Below are 21,944 nucleotides of genomic sequence, written 5' to 3'. Positions count from 1 at the left end.
AAAAGGTGTCCAAGCAGTGAATTTATTAAGATTTACTTTTTTTTGCCTAGCAGTTTCCTACAGCTGCTAGATCATCATTGGTTTGAAATCCTGGCTGGTATAGCATCATTACAGAAAGAGAACTATGCTGGGAGGAAATGTGTTTGGCTGTACAGCACTTAACTGTGTAATATTAATCTGTTTGACTGCGTATCTGAGGGTGCTGTTGAACAGCCATATGAGTCCAGATGCCTGAGAGATTTTTCTCTCCAGTGCCTGCCAGGGCTGAGCAAGGGCTCTTACCCCTGTTTTGACCTGATGGTTCTCACAGGGGTTTGCTGGTGCAGGAGTTCCTGGGCTCAGCAGCTGCAATGAAGTATCCACTTTCTTTTCCTAGTGTTCCTTTGGGGCTATCTTCTAGGTACTGGTGAACCTTTCTTGCTTGGTCAATGTATGTGCAACTGTTTTGCCTTTTGTTTTATCCTGTAAAATAGCTTTTAATTCTGGACTTCTTTTTTCTTTCCTCCTCTTGCTTTCAGAGCTTGCTAGTTAATTTTTTCTAAGCGATTAAATTTGGTATTGTTTAAATGTTTTAAACTAGGAGTGCATATGCTTGCAATAGACATTTGAAAAATTAAAATAATAAATATTGAGAGGGTCATTTCTTTCACACTGTGTATGTCTTTTTGTGCATGCACAACAAATTACCTCTTATTCCCCATCTGCTGCAGCTAATAGCACAAAACTAATGTAAAATGATCACTGCTGTTGACTGTAAAATTTATCAGACTTTGGCTTCAGTTAGGCTTAAAGAAAAACTTAACATATTAATAGGCTGTGTTTTGGGAACCACCTGATCCTCTGAATCCCAGGGGGGTGAGATCTGGTTTTGTGATTAGGGTTGGGATTTAGGAGCTCTGAGATCAATTTTTGGCTTTGCTGCAGAACTCTTGTGTTCACAAGGGCAAGTCATTTAGGAAGTGCTTTGTCACCTTAACAAATGTGAAAGAGAATATTGGAAATTTCCAGCTGAACATTAACACTAGTGAATGTTAGTTCTTCAGAACTTATGGAAGAGGTTGGAGTTTTATTTTATTTTATTTTATTTTATTTTATTTTATTTTATTTTATTTTATTTATTTTTGGTGAGAGGAGTCAATTTGAATTGCTTTTCCCTCCCCATTTTTATACAGAAACCTAAAAAACCAAACAACCAAAACCCTCCAGAAAAGGAGGAAAGTTTTATTTGAAGTCTTATTTTTTTCTTTTGAATTGACTTTTTCTTCTCAAGTATTTTTTTTAAAATATAGCAAATATAGTACTAATGGTTTCTATTGACTGATCTGTATTTTGAGAACTATCTTAAGTTTATCATTTTTATTTTGTAATTCTGATTCAGAATGATAAACCAAGGGAAATCTGTCCTACAGGGTGCAAAAGCTCATTTGTATTTACCTTGAACACCTGGCAAGTGCCTACGGTGCCTACTAGTCATAAAAAGATGTCATCATTTTCTTACTTGTCTGCATATTCTTAAGTCTCATTTAATTCAGTGGGCCATGATTGTCTATTTTCGAGAGCGTGCTTATTAATAGTCTGCTTAGAGTCAGGATGTTCCCTTAAACAGGGGACTTTCCCTTTCACTGCAGCCTTTCTGCACTTTGCTTTGTAAGCAAAAGTGCATCTTGTCATGTCAATGAGTATATGGTAAGGATGAGTGCCTGAAGCTTCAGAAAGATCCTGAAAATTACAGTTCAGAATATCACAGAACAGTTTACAGCGAGCAGTCTAAAAATGCTGGCTGTAGTTAAGTCTGATTGTTTTTTACAACCTGAAAGGGTGGTCTGATTGACTTGAGAAGACCCTCTGTTAATCCCTCAGTGCCTAGCTGGTCTGATGATTCCAGAAAGCTGGCTCAGCTGCCATGGCTGGAGAGAGCTCTCCTGCTAGAGCTCAGTGTTTCCCCAACAAGGGTGGGTCAGACTGGAGTGAGGTTTGAGGAAAGCCATGCTTCTCATAAGGATGCTATTTTTACCAGCTGATTTGAAATTTTAGAATCTTTTGGGTTGGAAAAGACACTTACAATCAAGTCCAACCATCAACCTAATACCAAGTCCACTGCTAATCCTTGTCCCTAAGCACCACATCCACACATCTCTTTAAGAGTTCCAGGAGTGGCAACGCATATGTAGGATATTTTTTTATATACACCTACAAGAATAACTCTGTATCTAAGGTAGATCACGTGAATTTGTTTGCTTAAGATCTATGAATTTCTGATTGAGGAAGCAAACACTGATATCGGCCACATTTTCACGTAAGATAGCAAAGAAAAATGGCTGATTCCCTCCTGTATGAAGCAATGATAGCGTGGAAACAGATGAGTTACCTGCAGATAGAATACAAGAATAAAATTTTTCCACTTCTGTGTATGGAAGCTCTTTTCCAAAATTATAAAGAAGATGGGTTGTCTATTTTCAGATGCTACGGGCCATAAACCTCAGCAGTGCCACTGACTGTAAGGAGGCTAAAAGGCTTAAATACAAGTTTCATCTTCTATTGCCCCCAATCATGACATGGTGAATCAGTAGGCTGAGACCACAATTGCTTTTGAGATGATCAGTCATCTTATCTTTTGCAGGATTTGTTGTGATGTGAGTTATGTTTCAGCTTGGTCTAAGTATTTTAATCTATCCCCAAGTATTTCTCTGATTTATTAATGGACTGCACTGCTCCCATCACCATGGTATCCTGACACCTTCTTCCTTTATGAAAACTGCAAAGCTGAAAGTTAATGAAATTTACATTTTTAATTCTCCCTTCTCCATACCTATATATATAAAAATGGCTTGCAAAATCATTGGAGAAAACATACACAAGCACAGTGTGGCATGGAGAAACGACTGACATTGCTGTGTTGTTTTGTTTGTTTTTAATGTTCTTTCTTTCTGCTATTATAGTGCAGCCTTCATTGGTTCAATACCTGCTCCTAGGTAGACACCAGAACACCAGATGGATTACGTACTTTACAGCACTAATGATAGTGCCTGATAATGTGTGCAAATCTCCCTTTCACTGATTGTTGAAGGCAGTTAAGAAATACTGAATACAGCTGTACATAATTGCGCTGCTTTTGAAACCAAACCAGCCTGTGAAATTTCTGTTCCTGGAAAATGGTCAAAATTAGTCAATAACAAAGCAAAACAAACAACAAAAACTTGAACCCTTTGCATGTACTTAGTTAATGGTATATTGTGACATTCTGCTTCTTAGATGTGAGGCTTCCCTGCCAAGTCTATTGAAACTTAATGGAAAAAAAGTGCTGCATAATGAGACTACAAAAAGGTGGTTTTGCTGCAGGTGTAGGAATATGCTGATTTGACAACACTCAGTGCATATGCACTTGTTTGTCGGAAAGCTTTTGTGTAAGGCTAAGCTTTTGTGTCTTTAGCATGTTGCAGGTATGTGATGGAAGGGTCCCTATGTCCATTCACTCTCGTTCTTTCACATTTCTTTGAGTTACTACAAGATCAACTTTTGAAATCTTCTTTATCAACTTATTAATTCCCACTTGTTTTTTTCCTGTCATTCTACAAATTTTCTTTTTTGAATGACTGGAGAAACCAAGACCAGTTTTATTAGGTTTTCCCTTCCCCCAGTTTTTCCTCCTGTTGAAACTTGCCAATCACTGTTAAAGCCTACATTGGGCTTTTCTGCAGTGCAGGAGATATCATTAAGGCTTTAAACCCACTAATGAGGGAAATGTGCACTGCTTGAAGGCTCCTGCAATATTAACTACATCCAATTATGTTAGGTAAACGTATGAGTATAGTCAAAACAGGATGAAAGCATATCTTTCTATTCAGGCCAAAAGCAGTCTTCAGAGCCAATCTTTCATCAAATGTACATTGGCTATTTATTTACTGGTTTTGTGGCACTTTTCTTTATGCTGCGAGTCCTAAGACAAACAATACTTTTAGACAGGAAGGGGCTATCTATTCCCAGAGCTCTGCTCTTTAATTAGAGAACACATTTTATTGCTGGATAAAATGTGAAATCTTAATGCATTTTCCCGGTTAGATTCAGTATTGCTTTAGGCAACCTGGTCTTGTGGATGGTGTCCCTGACTATGGCAGGTGGTTCAAACTTGCATGGTCTTTAAGATCTCTTCCAACGCAAATCATTCTGTGATTCTATAATTCCTTATCAAAACCTGTCTGACTTGGCTGCTATGTGTCAGTATAGTACGTCATATATGTGGGGATGGAGCTTGTGCTTGTCTTGGTATCCTCCCTTTTGTTTTCTGATGATACATTGATTTTGTTTTAAGGGCAATTCAACTTGTCCTACTTCTTTGAGCACATTCCGGGGGGGATTTTTTTTGCTTTAACTTATTCTGTCTACTAGCACTGGTTTTAGACAGTTCCTTATTTCTGACTTCTGGAACTATTATTTGTCAGTAGCAGACTGGTTTTCTTTACCGTTTTCTCTCTTTTCCCTATTCTTGACATATAGTATGTCATGTCCCTTAATTTCTACCTTTCCCAGTCTGTTTTTGTTAGGAAAAAGAATAATTAGTTTGTTGCTTGTTTCATAATTCATGCAGGCTCTGATTACAAGAGTGAGGTTGGCCTTTTTACACGTTCAAGCAGTCAGAATGTGGAGCTGGTACTTTGTGCTGTTTTCATGTCTTTATCCAGCTTTGGAGAAAACTTACCTGCTCATCAGGAGAAAATCCCTTTAAGGCCTCTGATGATAGTGGAACACATTCAGGTCTCTGCAAATGACCTTTAACAGCACAGAGAACTGATTTCCATGTACCTACCCAGAAGCCAAAAAGTTTACCACTGAGAATTGTATCAGGTGTGACCTGGCAGTATATGATAGTGCCTTTAATCTATGCAGCGTCACTGAGCATCCTCGTGTCATAAGTCTCCAGCAGCAGAAGCCACAAGACTTCACAATAACAAGGTAGACCATGACAATTGTTTTCCTTTTAGCTTTTCTGCCCAGTCTCCAACAAGTGTTATGGTAACTTCTAGTGCCAGAGGATGCATCTGGGCATCATTTCCCTTAATTGGTCTATTGGCTATGAATCAGCTCCCCACCATCCCTTCTGTGGAACCCTTTCTATTATGTGAGCAGGTGTTTTTTTTTTTTTGTTTTGTTTTGTTTTGTTTTGTTTTGTTTTTTTAATCTTTTCATGGTTGAACTTTTTGTTTAGAATATAATAGGAATTATATTTAGGGATGTGTGTGTGTGCAGGTGAAGTTCATTCCTCTTCAGTGCAAGTTAATGTGATACAGCTGGGCATTACTGTACTGATCCTTGGAAGTCTCTGCTTTTAATTTTAAGTCTTTTGAAAGTAACTGTCATCTCAAAAAGAGTAGGATTAATTCTCTCTTTAGTCCTTCATTCAGATAGTTTAATCCATTTACCTGCCCTTACGCTTATTGCTAATCTTAAACATATGAAAAGTTTTTGTTTCTTTCTTTCTTGTTTGCTTATTTTTTCTTTCTTTTTGATTTTCTTCCTCTCCTCTCCTCTCCTTTCCTCTCCTCTTCTCTTATTATTATTTTTTTTTTTTTTGTGAGAGATCATGGTGATATTCTTATCTAGCACAATGCTAACACATTTTTTTTTTAAGGACATTAGCTGGACTTCCAATTCCCACAGCAAAACCTATAAAGTGGATCACGTGAACGTTCCTCATCTGGTTGAGCCCCAAACAACTCCATTTTAGTTTATTTATTATCATAGACTTTTTCAAAGTCATGCAGGCTGTTTGGTGCTGAAGCAGACAATGAGAGCTCACATGGTCTCCCTACCAGCTCTGGGATAGTGGTAATCTCCAATGGATGGGGAGTGGCAAACAGCTGATGGGATAGTGATGTCTTAAGATGATGCAGCTATTTTTTCAGTGGTTCCCTCACCATAGCCTGGAAAGTTCTCTTCTGATCTTTAGAAAGTTACCTGCTGATTAACTCCAGTCGCCTTGGTCCAGGAAAAAGATTTTTTTATGCTGTGTAATGTTCTGCAAGAATAAAACCTCTAAGGTAAAGTACATTCAGAGACAATGCATTCCTTACCACTGATGGTGTGTTGCAGTTATGAATCTTATGGATCAGAAGTGAAATATGACTTGGCAGGGCTTCTTTTAGTCTCTAGTGAGAATTCTTTGTTTGTATAGCAACCACGTATCTTGGCACTTTTTGTTGAAAATAGTTGATAGCAAGTAGTTGTCTGGGCTGAGCCTTCAAAAAGGAGCATGCAGCAGTGCATTATGCAGGTGCCAGGGAAGCACTGGGCTGCTCACGGTGCTCCTGACCATGAGCAAGGAAAGTTGTAGGGCACCTGCAAGTGCTGTGTCCTGACGCATCACTTTTTATTAGCTTTAAGTTCCCCGCAATGAGTAGAAAAGAGAGGATGGGTGTAAAATTAAAGTCTTAGTGATATGTGGCTCACTCTCTGCTCTCCAGCATAACAGGTGCTTGCTGCTTTGAGCCCTGCTGGCTGGTTTTATGTTGATTCCACTCTTTCTGAAGGCTCAGTGATGGCTCAGGAAAAAATTGGTTTAGGTGCACAGACATGCAGCAACAGGTATTACACACAGATCAGGAAGCAGCTGTCCTGAAGCAAAAGAAAAGGGTACTTCGTTTTTGCTAATTATTTACTTCTGCCAGTCTCTTCTCATTAGTGCTAAGCAATAGACAGGAAAATAACTGCTGTCTTTACTAAAATAATGTGCAATTTTTCTACTTTTTATTTCACATCTGCTCTTGCACAAAGGATTTGGGGAAATAATTTGTAAAAACAAGAACTATCTTGCACTGTTCTCCTCTGCCAGATTAGCTGTAAGCTTGAGATGCATGAAATATTCTTTTTTTTCCTTTTCAAGGCAATTGCAAAGGACAGTTTCACCATTTCTTTTTCCATTTTCAGTATGCGCATTTAGATGAAGCTAAAACTGCATTCTTGCACTTTTTGTGCAGCTTTCCTAAAATAATTCTGAATAATTTAACAATGGCTAAGAAGCATCCCAGTTTAACCAGTCATTCACCTTCACTCACGTTTTAATGGCATCAGGTCTTAAGCTGTATTTCATCAGTTCCAAAGAAGCTGTCTGTGAGTGAGGCAGAGCTGATATCTGTAATAAATGTTGCCCACTGTGTTCCATTACAATGTTTACCTTCCAGAAATTTGTCAAACATTAACTCTTTCAATTATTTTTTTTCCCATTTAGAATTTTTCTGTCCAGATGATCTTGGCATTTTGGAGCAGAAGCCTAGAGAAAAGATAGGGTTTTATATCCACTGTGGGGAAAAATAAACACAGTGTCCTTTTCTTTGACTTTGGCTTTGATCTCTCTGGTGTAGGGGCTGGATATAAAAACCACTTTGAAAATCCAACCAAACTGCTTAAGTTTATAAGCCCCTGAAGAATTTTAGTAAATACAGACTCAATAAAAATTATTAAAGACTGAGGAAACTCACTTGCAGGTATCACTCTCTGGTGACATGGTTCTACAGATCAGTAACTTATTCTACAAGTTGTCATGTGAACTGGATGTCTAAAGACTGAGGACCCTCAGCTTGTGACTGATTGAATTTACATGGAAGATTTTTTTATCTGTAACATTAAAAACCTTCAGAAATTTATCTTTTTCTGACTGTTACAGTTGCAAAATCAAATAGAGATCCCATGGAGAAAAATAGCGTATCTAGAATTGGGCTCATTTTTGCATATGCTTTGGAATACAAAGGCCACATTGAATCTAAGATTTTCAAGCCCTTTAATGCTTTCTTTTGCTGTTTTAATTTCTTCCTAATACAATGTTACTCAACTACAGGTTGAATACATGGCATGATATACTGCCAATGTTAATTAAAAAAAAAAAAAAAAAGAGGCTGCTCTGAAAGTAATGCCTCCTATTTTATTATGCTACCTGAGATATCTAAGGTAGATGTGGGTCTATGAACCTTCCCACCAGTATTCTGATAGATTTTGCTGTTATGCGATAGAGGGGCACTCTAACAAAATGGTGTCTGATGTGGAAGTGTGTGTAAAGCAAAGGTGTGTCATTGAATTCCTCCACGCAGAAATAATGGCACTCATTAATATTCATGGACACTTGCTGAACGTTTTTGGAGACCAAACAGTAGATATGAGCACAGTGAGGTGGTGGCAGGTGCTTCTTCCTTTCAGCAGTGGCAACAATGAGGGGAAAGACAAACCACATTCTAGAATGCCATACACAGCTGTTGCACCATGAAATGAAGAGTGTCTCCATCAGCTCATCTATGCAAATTGGTGGGTTACAGTCATGGAACTGTGTACAGAGCTGAATATCAGCTTCAATGCACTGGAAATGACAGTGGCAGCATTGATATATTTGAGCCAGCTGGGTCCATGAGTGCTCTCACAGGAGTAAAGAGAACACCATATGCAAGTTTGTCAGGCCCTATTGAACCAATACGAGGCCAAAGTTTCCTGGGTCGCATTATTACTGGTGATGAGACGTGATGTCACCACTATGAGCTGGAGTCAAAACAACAGACCACAGAGTGGTGACATGAATTACTCATCAAAGAAAGAGTTCAAGATGCAGCCCTCAGTGAGTAATGTGCACTGTCTTTTGGAATAGGAAAGGGATGATTCTTCTGGATTTTCTAGAACCTACCCAAACCATCAACTCTGACAGCTACATTGCAACGCTGACCAAACTAAAGTTCCAGAGTCAGGCCTGAGAAGAAGACAACCTTTCTCTTGCAGCATAATAATGCCAGAGCCCACAATGGTTTGAAGACCATGGTCTTCAATTGGCATATTCTCAGTCTTGGCTGGACTGTCCTACCACACTCAGTCAGATTTGGCACCTTCTGACTTTTATCTGTTTGGGCCAATGAATGATGGACTGCATGGGCAATGTTTTCTTGGAAACAACACCGTCATAGCAGAGGTAGAACAGTGGGTCACCTGTGCTGGTGCATGTTTTTATGAGCGCGGTGGGTAGGCTCTTGTTTATTGCTAGCAAAAATGCACAGCTAATGGTGGTGACTATGTGGAAAAACAGTATTTTGTAGCTGAGAACTTGCTCAATCAAATAATGTTATTGTGCTCTTTATATCTGTTGTAGTTTCCTTGGAAATAAATAGGAGGCATTACTTTCAGAGCAACCTTCTTATGTTCCATTGCCCTTAATGTTTGTGGAGAGAGGAAATGTGTGGAAAATAAAAGTTTCTTTTTGTGACTGATTTAGGTGAGTCAGAAGCTGAAATAAATAGTGAAAGATTGATTAGAATATCTTATTGCAGTTAAAGCTTTTAAGGAAAAGTTACAGTTGTTTTAGTTTGCAAAGTAAGGTTATTTTGTTCCAAAACCATACATAACAAGAAATTTTGTTGGAACTTTTCTCCATTTTTCTTCCAAAAAACATGGAAAAAACAAATTGATTTTGTAGTATTTCCAGGTTCTCTCAATCACGTTCCTTTAAGCTTCTCTAACTAGCTTTGGTTTTATTTTGTTTAATGTAAGTAATGTAAGTTTTTGGAGCAAGCCCCTTCTTTCAGTGGTATTTGGCCATGGCAGGTCAGATGTTCCCTGGGTGCCCTGGCTGCTGGACAGCATGGCCTTGCTTTTTCCCTCTTCAGTGGTCAAATGGGACAGCTCTCATTTCTTCACTTCTTTCAGCTATTCCCTTGGCACTCGTGGTGGCTTTTATATTATGTTGGCACGGCACAGTAAGTTTTGGCTGTAAGATCTTAGGCTGGCCCCAGGGTTAAGATTTATTCTAAGGGAAAGTTTTACCAGGGTTTCAGACATGTTGCAGAGGGCTATTTTTTCAGTTTCAAGGTTTCTCTAATTTATCCAGTTATTGGATGCTGGGGAGATTCAGCACTGACCTCAGGTATGGGAGTATACTGGTATACAGATATGGTTACTATACTGGTAACAAACCAGTTCTTGTGCTGGTCAACACTGGTGACTGGAGACTACAGACCTGTCTGTTCCCCTTCTCTCACACCACTGTAAAGATGTACTTGGAAGTACAGTGACTGATAACAAGCAGAAGTGTTAGGCACATATATATTGTGTCCGCAGCCTGGCAATATCACTGATGCTTAGGCTTCTGGAAAGCAAGGCCTCTCTCCTCCTGTGCATAGGTAGAACGTGTCTTGCTCTCAGCAGGTAGGACTATGGCAAACTCTTTGCAAGTTACCTGTTGTTTTTATATATGCACCCACCTATCCTGGGGTTAATACTCAGCAAAATGTTGCAGGTGTGCAACCTTTTGCAGCGGAAGAGGCCCCCAAAAAGCTGCATTGCCTGAAGACAGCTTGTTTTGCTGGAAAGGCATTGGTGATCTCTGGGGTGGGGACTCCAATCTGTTAAGTTTTCCGTTTGGTTGGTTTGGTTTTTGTTTGTTTGCTTCATTTTATCTTGTCGTAGCACTCTTAAGGGAACAAGATATGGTGATGTGCTTTATGTTTCTTAGTCCATGCTGCTTGCCATTACAGCGTGGTATGTTTGAGAATGTGAAAGTAGCTGATACAGTTAATTTGTTTTGAACAGGGTACTTGTGGATACTCAGAGGAGCATTTTAACTGCTCTCCTTGAAGAAATCCAACAGGAGAATATGAGGAACAACCTGGTTACAGGTTGTTTGTGAAGCGAGGCTGCTGTAGTGAAATCATGAGCTCAAGGGAACTCATGATAATACTATAAGTCCTGTAATATTATCTATATGCAATAGGACTTTATTATTGTTGAAATTATCTTTTGACAAACACTTAATTCTTGATGTGTTTAAATTAATTTGAGTGTCAAATGAACAAATGCTATTTCCTTCCAGCAGGCTTTGACATGCTTTGATAAATTAGGATTGTTTTTTTTTTCACTTGATTGAAACCAAACAAATAATCACAAATGTGAACTCTTGGAAGATAAAATCCTGAAAGTAGGCTGTACAACTATTTACAAAGTTTTATAGCCCGTTTTTTTCTTGAGGGACAAATAAATGAGGAACTAAAACAGCTACTGCTATCAGGAAAACCCATTAGTGTTTTGACAGATAGATGTGGAGATCTTAATATACAAAGTTTGTTTTTCTCCCTGATGTGTAAATATTCACTTAATGTAATTAGAAACAATTGTGAAGTGGCAGGCAGGGAATTCAAATTCTTCAGTTAAGCGGATATTGCAAATGTGATTTGTTGACAGCTTGTCGTGCTGCCATCACAGCTGACCTGGAGTTCTCTTTCTGAACAACTTTTCAAAGGAAAACTAACATAAAAAGTATCATATTGGGCCAGGGAGTGCTCTGCCTCACTTGCAGCAGATGCTCAGAGAAAGAGCACAAGAATGCAGCAAGTGCAGAGTGGTATTTCCTTTAGCACAGCCCACTAACTTCAACTGTCAATGGGTTTTGGATTTGCAGAGCTGGAGGTTGCAACCACACTTAATTTTTACTAGTCCTTTTCTTCCAGTAGTTTGATTTAAGTAGCATCTTGAACTCATTTGCACTTTTTAAAGCCATGAAGAGCCTTTGCAAGCAACCTTTTATTCATTTTGTTTGACGTTGTATTCAGTTTTTCATTTTGACATTAGGGAAAAAAAGATGGAATATTTTTTTCTGGATTTGTTTTGCACACATTGGACATATTGGTCTGAAGAACTGACTCCAAATGTTCTGTTTTGAATTAGGTAAATGAGACTGACGTGCATTTTGCATATCAGGATGTTGCATTATAGGAAATATGAAAATAGGCAACAACTTGTAGATGCTATTTAGAAATTTAGAACACTGATAGAAACCCTTTCAAAGGACCGTCAGATTTTGAATATACTTTACTGATTATCGGTGTATTTTTTAGTGTTTCTCAGTGCTCAGAGATTTTAAGCCGGATACCCTGTTTATAATTTTACTTTACATTATAACCTTTGAGTGAAAGAATGCAAACCAAAATTTTCAATAAGATGTAAAATGCATTAAATTGACATTTTTAATATATACTCTGCTCTGAAGAAAATCTTTGTGTACAAATAATATTTTTGCTGTGAGCTGCTGGTGTAGGTCTCCCCTTCACCTGGCTAACTTGGCTCTGATAACAGTCAGAAAGTCTCAAGCATTTAGCTATCATTCAAGGAGCTTTGAAAACATAGATCCTTAAAACCCTTGCTCAGCCGTACGTAATGCTGGGAAGTGCCTTGAACCCCTTGGGGCTGGCAATTTCAACCAAGGTTTCTCAGGCCTCTGCAGTTCTTTTTCTCGATATGGTCAGAAGCACTTTGGCGCACTTTGAGATCTATCTTGTGTTCAGCTTGGGTGACCTAAGAATATGATGAATCAAGAGGAGCTGAACCTCACAGGCATGCTTTGAGACTGCCAGTAATCCGGGCTCTGAGAAAAATGTAGCAACAGTAAACAACTCTCTTTGAGTTGCAAGAGAAGGTGATGATGCTGGGCCCCTTTTATACAGTCCCCAGTGACAAGGGCAGCTGCCCAGAGTGCAAGAAAAAGGCTTTCATGTTTTTCTCTGCTGGAAGTCATGTCAAGGTGCTCATCTCATCTCTCTGGGAAGTGCTCTTTCCAGCAACTCTTGGGGAAGATGCACTTGCAGCCTTCTATATGAAAGTAATTCTGTTTTTTCCATGCAGTCCTTGGCATCCATGGTAGAGAAGTCAGTGAATCTCTTCAGCCTAATCGGGCAGTCATTTTATTCAGGGAGGCCAAGGTTTCAGATACTGCTTCAAAATATTGCTGATTGCAGAGGCCAAGGTTTCAGATAAACTGCAGAATATTATTCCTTTTTCTTTATTTAATGATAGTTTATATGTAAACAGACCTTGGAGGACTAGGACTGAAGCATGAGGACTGAATGCTCTAATTACAGCCTCTGTTTACTCCTAACTATTCCTTGGAAAGGACAGAAGGGTTTAGAAGTATTTCTTCCCTGCCCTTCCCCTTCCCTGTACTCCTGCTGTGATGGATCATTCCTTCTTGATTTTTCTTATTTCTTTACCTTTCTTCCTATGGGCATCATCAGTAATTTCTTTGTACAGGAATGATTGAAAACACAGAGATATAACTGAAACAAAAGTTACTGGGAGCTACTTTTCTCCCAGTTTACCTTGTAATCTATAAAAGAAAACTTTTGATCCTCAACCTTTCCTTCAGGTAAAGTCTGCAAAAACAGAGAGGCTTTTGTTAGTATTATGACTTTATATGACACTAAACAGTCCAGTTACATCAGCTGGAAAATGGACTTAAACATTATGTTTAAAAACTGTTTTAACACAGCAGAAGCTGAATATAGAGCACAGGTTCTCTAGTACAACCTGTATGTGCTTATAGTACCAAAACCTCTAATAAATTAAAAGTAAATGCTTTTTTCTTTAGTTTGACTACTTTGACCTCAGGTATCCAAACTGACCCCTATAAACAAGCCAATGAAGGTGTGGACTTAATTTTGATCTTGTTTACACCAACAAATGAAATGATGTGTGACTTGCATGGGTCTAGGTCAGACTGTAGGAGGCCATATGTGTTTATTTTAGCATTTATGAATGGTTATATTTACCTCATAGCAATGACTTGCTTTGGTTTCTATTGACAAAACCGTGACTTAAGAGAATGTTTGCAAAGACAAGAACAGATGTTTCTGGGCATCTTGCCACAGACAGGAAAAATGCCAGTATTTACTTGTAAGCTGATGTTGTCTGTGCCATTTTTCCAATGAGTAATGATGAACAGTAGCCATTAGTCAGTTGTTGAAAATCCTAACTCGGCAACAAAGGAATGGATTCAGAGATGCTATTTTGTATAGTCGTGTCTGTACAGTAGAATGGAAGACAGTTGCTGCAATCACTCCAACCAATTCTACGTTGTAACACTCTTTTGAAGTCACATAATGACCAAAGAACACCTAAAAGCCTAATAAAATGCATAATACATGGATATTTCCTATCCTTCTCCAGAAGTGTATTGGTTGCAAATTAAAATACAAACTTTTACTAGACACTTTTATGAAATTGCAAAACAACACTAACTTTTTGGAGTTAGTTTTGTGAACTTTTTTTCTTTCTTCAACCGTGAGATGACCTTTTAAATCACAGGTACTAAACTCAGACTAGTTTTACGTGGACTTTTATAAGGGAAAATACTGCAGTAGACTTTCAGTAGAGTTAATGATGGTCTTAAGCAGCTGTTGGGGTGAAAAAGTGTGTGCTCAGTGTTTTTTTGAGCAAGAAGGGACTGACTGCTCCAAACAGAGCAGAGGGCTAGGAGGGACACAGCAGTCTCTTCCACTGGGGCACGAGGCTCAGTGACCTTTGCCCTCTGTGAAGGCTGTGATCTGCGGGTGAAGAGCTGAGGTTTTCTCTAGCTATGAGAAAATCTGGTGTGTGGAAAGTTAGGCATGTCTATTACCTCTGTGTAAGAATGAACCTGATAGATGTAACGAACTAAAGTGTATGGCATAAAACAACTCTGCTTTGTTTTGTGTAATAGCATGTATCACTGTACTCTCCTGGTTCAGGTGGAACACAATATGTTTTGCAATGTCATGAATGCAGAGAGAGCTGACTATGGCTTTCCTCTTACAAATCACCAAGCAAATTCAAAGGAATAGGAAGGCATCCTCTGCAGACTCTTTTTCATGGTGCATTTACTGTAGACCTGGAAAGAGGGTAAACTCTCTGATCTCTTTTTTATTTTCTTGGTGTGATTTTGTTTTTATTTTTTTAAGAGGAGGTATTAGGTTGGTCATCAAGTGTCATGCCACTGCCTGGATGAAATTCCATCTGAGCAGCTCATGAGCTTATTGGTTCCACCTGCTGGCTGAACTGCTGGTGGTGACCTGTCAATCAGCTGGCATAAACAGGACTGAGGAAGTAATCATCATTTCTAAGGATTTAGAAATAAGTCATGTCTGAGGGATGAGGATAGAAACTTGCCTTTTTGCTACTAACTTTCTCTCTGATTTCTCATTAAATTAAACAGGATGGCAACACCTAATTGTAAGTGTGCTTTTAACAAGAGAAGGACAGCAACCTTTGAAAATAAAGAGGAAGAAATTAGTCTACCTGTGTGGCAGGCCTGTTTGCTGCTTATTCCTGGGTGGGCTTTGGAGCTCACCCAGGGAGAGAAAACTGAACCCTATTACCCCCTACAGCTATCACAGATACTGCATGGTAAGTCTGAGGGCTAGGAGAAGGACTATTCCTTGTATTCAGAAAACATCCCAGAATTGTTCTGGAGGGGGACAACGAGCAGAGGAAGGATCTACAACTGGATATTACCCCGGATACCGCAATGCCATGAGGAAAGGTTGAAAGAGAGAGGAGCAAATGGCTTTTGTCAGCATGGGTTGTAGGGTTGTTATTGGGTATAGAGTTTGGGATTTCATTTACGGTTGGATTCTGCAAAGCCTGCAGGGCTAGAAGAAAGCTGAATACTTGCACTAAGGCAAATAGTGTTTGTTAGTTATCAGTAATGCTAAAATTACTCTTGGATTTGCTGTTAGGATTTGGGATTTTAAGTGCTCTAGAGCTTACTCCCTTGTCTGAATCTCACCTGGATTTCAGTGCTGAAGATAACTTCCAGAAGTAGATCATCTTTTATTGGTTCTGAACATGGGAACAGTAAACAATGATTAAGATTAAGTTTCTGAGATTCAGTTTCACAGTTTCATTTCTTGCTGTGTTGTCTATGCCTGTGGAGCAGATGAGCAACTGGCTCTATAGACATGAATGGTTTACATGGGCTTTGGAGCTAGTAGGTTCTTAAGGGTCTTCAGCAATGCCTTTAAGGTCCTTTGAAGATTCATCTCTTTGGAATGTCTTAAGAGTGCATGGCTGTGTTCTTCTGCTTGTTGCAAACCATGAGGAAAGATTTCTGAGGGAATTTTGTGGTGATGCTACCCTTCCTGCTGCTTCAGACAGTCACCACTGGCTGCCAGTGATTCAGCCCTAACCTTTAAGTGATAAACTCAGAAGAAAAAAATCATTTTTGAATTGCACAAGGTTATAGTAATAAACCTGAAAAAAAAACCAAGGCTGGGATATTAGTGCATGAGTACGTCCTACAGATGTCCATATTGATGCACTTCTTAGCATGGTTTTGTCCTGTATTGATTAGTCTCCCCCAGACACAGTCTGGGCACAGTTCAAGAGATTAACATGCATAGCTACCAATAAGCAGTTTGGATACAGCCATTCTCTTCAGGAAAGCGATTTAACCTTGGGGACAGGAGGTGTGCTGTACCACTTGGCCTCAGAACCAAAGAGTTGTTGGCTTGAATTATTTAGTAATACACGGCAAGCCAAATTGACTCGGGGACAAACAAGCCAATAACTAGGTCTGAAGGGTCAGCCTAAGGAACAGCTTAATGGGGAGGGAATTCTTGCATCAATTACAAGGATGCTGCTCATCTACAAACATTTGGTTTCTGTTTTAAAAGTGCTGGTCTTTCAAGGATGTTTGAAAGCAAATTCCTGCAATTTTTTTGTTTGTTTGTTTGTTTTGTTTCGTTATTTCTCATAGCATATCTGTGATTGTGGGAACTCAGTAGCACAGTGTGGGTATGCTGCAGCAGATTACCATGCTGCCAATAATTTTTGAGCAGCATTACCGTACCGAGGTCAAAAATGGTTGATTACACAGGAGAAGGATTCACAAAGCAATTGTTGGGTGTTTAGATAATGCCAGATGGAATAGGAGTCTGATTGCATTTGACTTAGAAGCAATTTCCTTCCCCACCTTAAAAACAAAATCTAGCCCTGAAAATATTACAGCTATCTTCCATGGTAATATGTTTCAGTGAATTTTGTAGGATCAAGAATTGTAACATACAGCTCATACATTGTCTATTTAGAGGGAGATAACGCTTGCATCTTTCACTAAGATACATCAAGATCATTGTCATATCAAATTCATTTTCATTCCTGCTCCAAAAACCCACAACACAAGTTATGCAATTATGAAAAAAATGTTTGCAGAAATTACAAGAAAAACCTGATAAATGAAATCTGCTATCCGCTGTCAGTCACACTGATGCTATTCCAATAAACACAAACATGTATTTGAGCACCCAATTTAAAAAGACAGAATAAAGTAATTTATGGCCAAAATTGTGTTCCTTTCCATGCAGCATCTAAATACGTATAATGTTATACACACCAAAAATGTGCTAAGTGAGCATTGCTGACATAAAGTAGAGTGCTAAAAAGGCAATGCTACGGTTAGTGTCATAGTTATAGCATTTCAGTTAACAGGCTTCCTGTTCTGTAACAAGTCCCCTTTCTGGGAATGCACGGTATATAGTCTTCATGCAATTAGGAGCATTTTTAGGGGGGAATGTTTGGTTTTAGGAAGAGGCTTTGCTTTCAAGTCAAACGCAGTCAGATTTATATCTCATCTATTATTATCTAAATGGAGCTTTGTCTTCCAGAGATTTGTCTTATAAAGTGCACAGATTGGGCAGCCTTCAGTTCAGAAGTGGATGCAAAATACTTTTCCAAGTGTTGCTCTCTATTTTTTTGCCTTTTTTCTTTTTATGTTCCTGCACACAACTCAAATCTTGCTTGGAAAACCAATCAATCATTTCCTTGTGGGAGCTGCCATTCCATTCTTTCACTTTTTTTCTGAGTAATTCAGAAATGTTGATGTATTAGAGGCAATTCAGATGAGGTGATATGGTATCTCCACTTCATAAATCAGGAGCAAGGCTGATGAGTGAAGCACAGGTCCAGAAGTGTTTGCTAATTTCGGGGCCCAATTTGATGACCTCATTTCTGGGGTCAGTATATTTTGTGTGATCAAATCATATTATCTTTCTTTTTTTATTTCAGTTGCATCACTAAGTGCTCAGAGGCTCTGTAGTCTGGTCTTCTGGGCTTGAAGCCAAAGACCAAAGAAAAAAGGAATACTTATTTAGTGACCATCTGAGCTAAGATTTAGTGTAAAAAGCTTCCCTAACATTGCACAATAAGTGTGGAGCAGAAACTTGTGTCTAATACTTTCTCCAAATAAAAACAAGACAGATAATTTATTTAACAGATAATTTATTTAAAGAGGATACTCAGAGAAAACAGTCCAAACTACTTCAGCTTTGACAGCCTGTCCAGATTTTCCTTGTTATCACATGAAGTAGTATGGGCTTTGTGTATGTTAGAGAGGTACCCGTATTTTACCTCAGAGTAATCATCTCATGATAATACCTGGCTCTATGTCTTCGTTCAGCTTTATATCCCATTGCATACTCTTCCACTTGAAAACAGCTCATCTTTTGTCAACTCAGTGGCTTTACTTTACTACACACAGGGCGGTGTTGCTGGTTATTTAAAACTATCACATTAGACTGCTTACAATATAAAATGAACTTCTGCATTTTAAAAGCTTATGCAATGTGGTGAGATTCCTGGCAAGTGTAAAGGGAAAAGGTGTTAAGGAGAGCTGGCAGCTTCTTAAAGAAGATATTAAATACAAACTCTTCCAATATGCAGAAAAGTTAAGGATATGCAGTAGAAGACCATGCTAAATCATGAACATTTCACTGTCCCTAAAGGGAAAAAGGATTTTTATAAAGTGGAAAATAGGTCTGATTTCCAAGAGCAAGGCTAAAAGAAGAGCATGTAGGGACAATAAAATAAAAAGGTATTCAGGTGTGTAATGGGTGGTAAGAACTCATTCTTTATGTACATTAGTAACAAAGTAAAGACTTAGAAAAGTGTTAAGAGTGTGAAAGGAATCAATGGTTAATATTGGGAATGCCAACATGTACTTTTTGTGGGTTTGCATCTTTCCTGGGAAAGTACTGGGACTCCTGTTGCTGTTAACACAGAGGCTATACAATCACTGCTATCCTGGGCAGGTGCCAGATCTCAAGTGCACAAGTGAGTGTCTTTTTATAACATGTTATCTGCACTGTGACATACACCTCTCATCCCCACCCACCAATTTTAGAATGATTTGTCTGGAGGAAATGGCTGTGCAATACGTGAAATACTGATTGAAGATGACTTGGGAAGGGCTTAGGAACAGTCCACTGTTAGAATGAAGGTATGCATCAGGGGGATCCCAGACACTCTGCAAATGCTGGTCAGTACTTTTCTTAATGGTTTAGGTGGTGGCAGCATTGAGCGTGATAACACTGTATAGAAGGTACTGAGCTGGGAAGGGTGCTGTGAAAGAAGCAGCTACAACTGAAAGTGATCTTGATCAGTCAGAAGTAATCATAAAAAGAACAGTCATAGTTCAACATATACTACTTTTAGGAGTTACTAGCTTCAAAGATAAAGGTTGAGGGATAATTCCTAGGGAGCAGTTATTCAGAAAAGAAGTCTGACAGTTGCACTGAATCATAAGCCAGGACATGAGTCAACAATGTCATGCTGTGGTGTGTAGCATTCTGGGGTGAACAGGGAGGAAAACAGCCTGCAGCACATGGAATAAATAACCTGTTTTCTATGCCTGCTCATGATAACACAAATACTACAGACTGTATAGGAACAGAGCTGGTGCTGCCTTGGTGAAAGTAAATCAGCACTGGAACAGATTGCCTGGGGAGGTTATCAAATCTTGATTTTTGGATGTCTTCAAGAACAATTAGGAAAATCACCTCTGAAAATTATAGAAGTTTTTGGAGATTTTTCTATAAGGCCTTTTCTAGATAAAATTATGTTGATTCCTGACATACTTCCTCTCTTTAAAAAATAAATAAATGTCCTCTTCTCCACTGTTCTTTGTAAAGGGATTTCTTAAAATTTAGCAAATCCATAGCAATTATTTCAGCACAGAACCTTATGGGACAATGCTTTAAGCTACTAATATGTGAGACCAAGTTCTGAAGCAATAATAACCCCAAGCCAGAACATCTTCATTCGGCAACACTCTGAGAGAGTTCCTTACAGACAGAGTAAGGACCGAAACTTGCTTTCTAATCAACATATTTTCAGAAGACTTTGAAAATGCATGTAACAGTCTGACATACCAGCTGTCACCAGAAATCGTGTCCCCCACCAACACCCGCGTGCAGTATGTTGGCACTCATGTCACACAGAGAAGGAGTGTTGACAGGTCCTCTTGCTAGTCACCTTAGAAAGGGAGAAAAGAAATGAGGGTTCAGCAAAGGAGAGCTGGCAATCACAGGAGAACATCAGAAGCGACAGAACCAGAACAATCTGAGTAAGGAGCTGATGACTGACCTAGGGCTTTTACAAGACCAAGAAGAAATGCAGGCAACAAGAGGGAAATATTCTGTAACTTCATCCGTGTTTACCTTGGTGTTTGGGACTGACTTGAACCCCTGTCATCCTGGGACAGCAATGCTATACCATTCACGGCCAGTCTTACCAAATTCTAGAGCCTCCAGTAGGCTTTACTTGCCTTTGTGTTAAAACTGAATCATGTTTTCTTTTGACTTAGAAGCCGAACTTGATTTCCAAACCAATGCTTGACAGCATCCTTTGTCTTCGTGATGAGAGATGGAAGTATGTCCGGAGCCTTCTGACCCCAGCCTTCAGTGATGCCAAACTGAAAGAGGTAAGGTATAGGCAGTTTTGCTTTCCTGATTTAGAAGGCATAGTTGTTTTCTTTTGTGTAAGCATCTACTCCATATTAAGGATAGGTTAAAAATTCTACTGCTTTTCAATTTACTTAGATCTTAATAGTGTATCCAGTTGAGAGTGTACAATGTGATCCATGTCACAGACTGGTGTAAGTCAGAATAGCTCGTCTGAGGAGATGATCCTCTCTCTCTCTATATACACCATATAAAAGTGTAGCAAAGTAAAAATAAATAAATAAAATCTTACTCCAGCCTTTTTAGGAATGAGCTAGAGTACAGAAAAGGTTATTGCTCCCAACTGGAGCATAGCTTTTCATTATTTGCAGAGTCAGCAGCTCTCACGTTAACACGAGAACCGCTGTCAGTCTATTTTCATTTCTCCATCTCCTTCCCCCTCCTTTTATTCTTTAATCCTTTCATATAATAAAATAAGTCACTGGAACAGAATGTCATTGCCAGATAAATACCTCTGACTGAAAATAAATGTCTCCACGTTGACCTGATGCTAATTTCCTATAAACGTCTCAGCATTTACTTAGCCACAGGAACCCATTACTCAGTAACAAAGTTCTATTCCAGTGACACGATATCTCTTAATTAAATGCAGATAAATGATCGATTGGTTAAAGTCTTCTTTCAAAGGAAAAAATAACCAACAAACAACCACTTCTTCCTTTATGGATTTTATTCTGAGAGGGAGGCATGCCTCAATCCAGTGCCCAGTTCTTGGTTGTAAAATTTTCCACTGGGCAGACGCTTGTGTTGTTTTGACATGCCGCTGTCGAAATCCACAGTAACATCTAAATGTGTCTGGCTCTTTCGGCTCTATAGACAGCGGTCGCTTAGCAACGCCGGCTGTCACCTCCTTATTATGGTAAATTCTAATTGGCCGCAAGCCTGCTGGAGATGCTGATTAATCACAACTGACAATATCATTGGTTATGCACCTCGACATTTGCTCTGTCACCAGCTCCATCGTGGAATTTTATGGACACGAGGATTTTTAAATATTCAACCGATTAGTCACTAATGGTGTGGTGGGAGAGGAGAGTTTTTGCATTTTCTGAGCTGAAATTAATCTGCCTTACTGTAGGTCATTGGCAAAGCGCAGCTCCCGGCTTTGGCTCTCTGCTGGTGAATTGACAAAAGATAATGCCCTCTTTCCCTTGGTTTGCACAAAGCTACCTCTGCCAGAACCAGCAGAGAGAGGTGAGGGTGAGCAGGCTGAGATCCTCTGTGTCCTGCTTTGGGGCCAGGCAGATACAGATCTGCAGGGTTTGACTCAATGGAACTGAGGTGGAAGAAGTCACGTTGCTCACTTCACAGTGCTTTGTGGTGGAGTTGCAATGCTGGAGGAGGTGCTGGTAGAATGTAAAATGGTGGGCCACTTAGCACCTT

The 21,944-nt window shown here is 39.2% G+C and overlaps 1 protein-coding gene across 5 annotated transcripts in view; it reads left to right on the top strand.

Annotated features, from left to right (window-relative positions):
• Positions 1–21,944, top strand: part of TBXAS1 (thromboxane A synthase 1) — a 246,457-nt gene that overhangs the window by 121,477 nt on the left and 103,036 nt on the right. For all 5 annotated transcript variants that reach the window (XM_085228360.1, XM_085228350.1, XM_085228340.1 and 2 more), the window contains one exon: positions 20,405–20,521. In XM_085228360.1, the coding sequence (XP_085084486.1) occupies positions 20,405–20,521 (117 nt within the window). The remainder of the gene's footprint in view (positions 1–20,404; positions 20,522–21,944) is intronic.

The sequence above is a fragment of the Meleagris gallopavo genome, chromosome 1 (assembly GCF_905368555.1).
Source record: "Meleagris gallopavo chromosome 1, MGAL_WU_HG_1.1, whole genome shotgun sequence".
In the NCBI taxonomy this organism is placed as follows: domain Eukaryota; kingdom Metazoa; phylum Chordata; class Aves; order Galliformes; family Phasianidae; genus Meleagris; species Meleagris gallopavo.
Note: the sequence above shows the minus strand (reverse complement) of the source record. Positions and strands in the feature narration are given on the sequence as shown.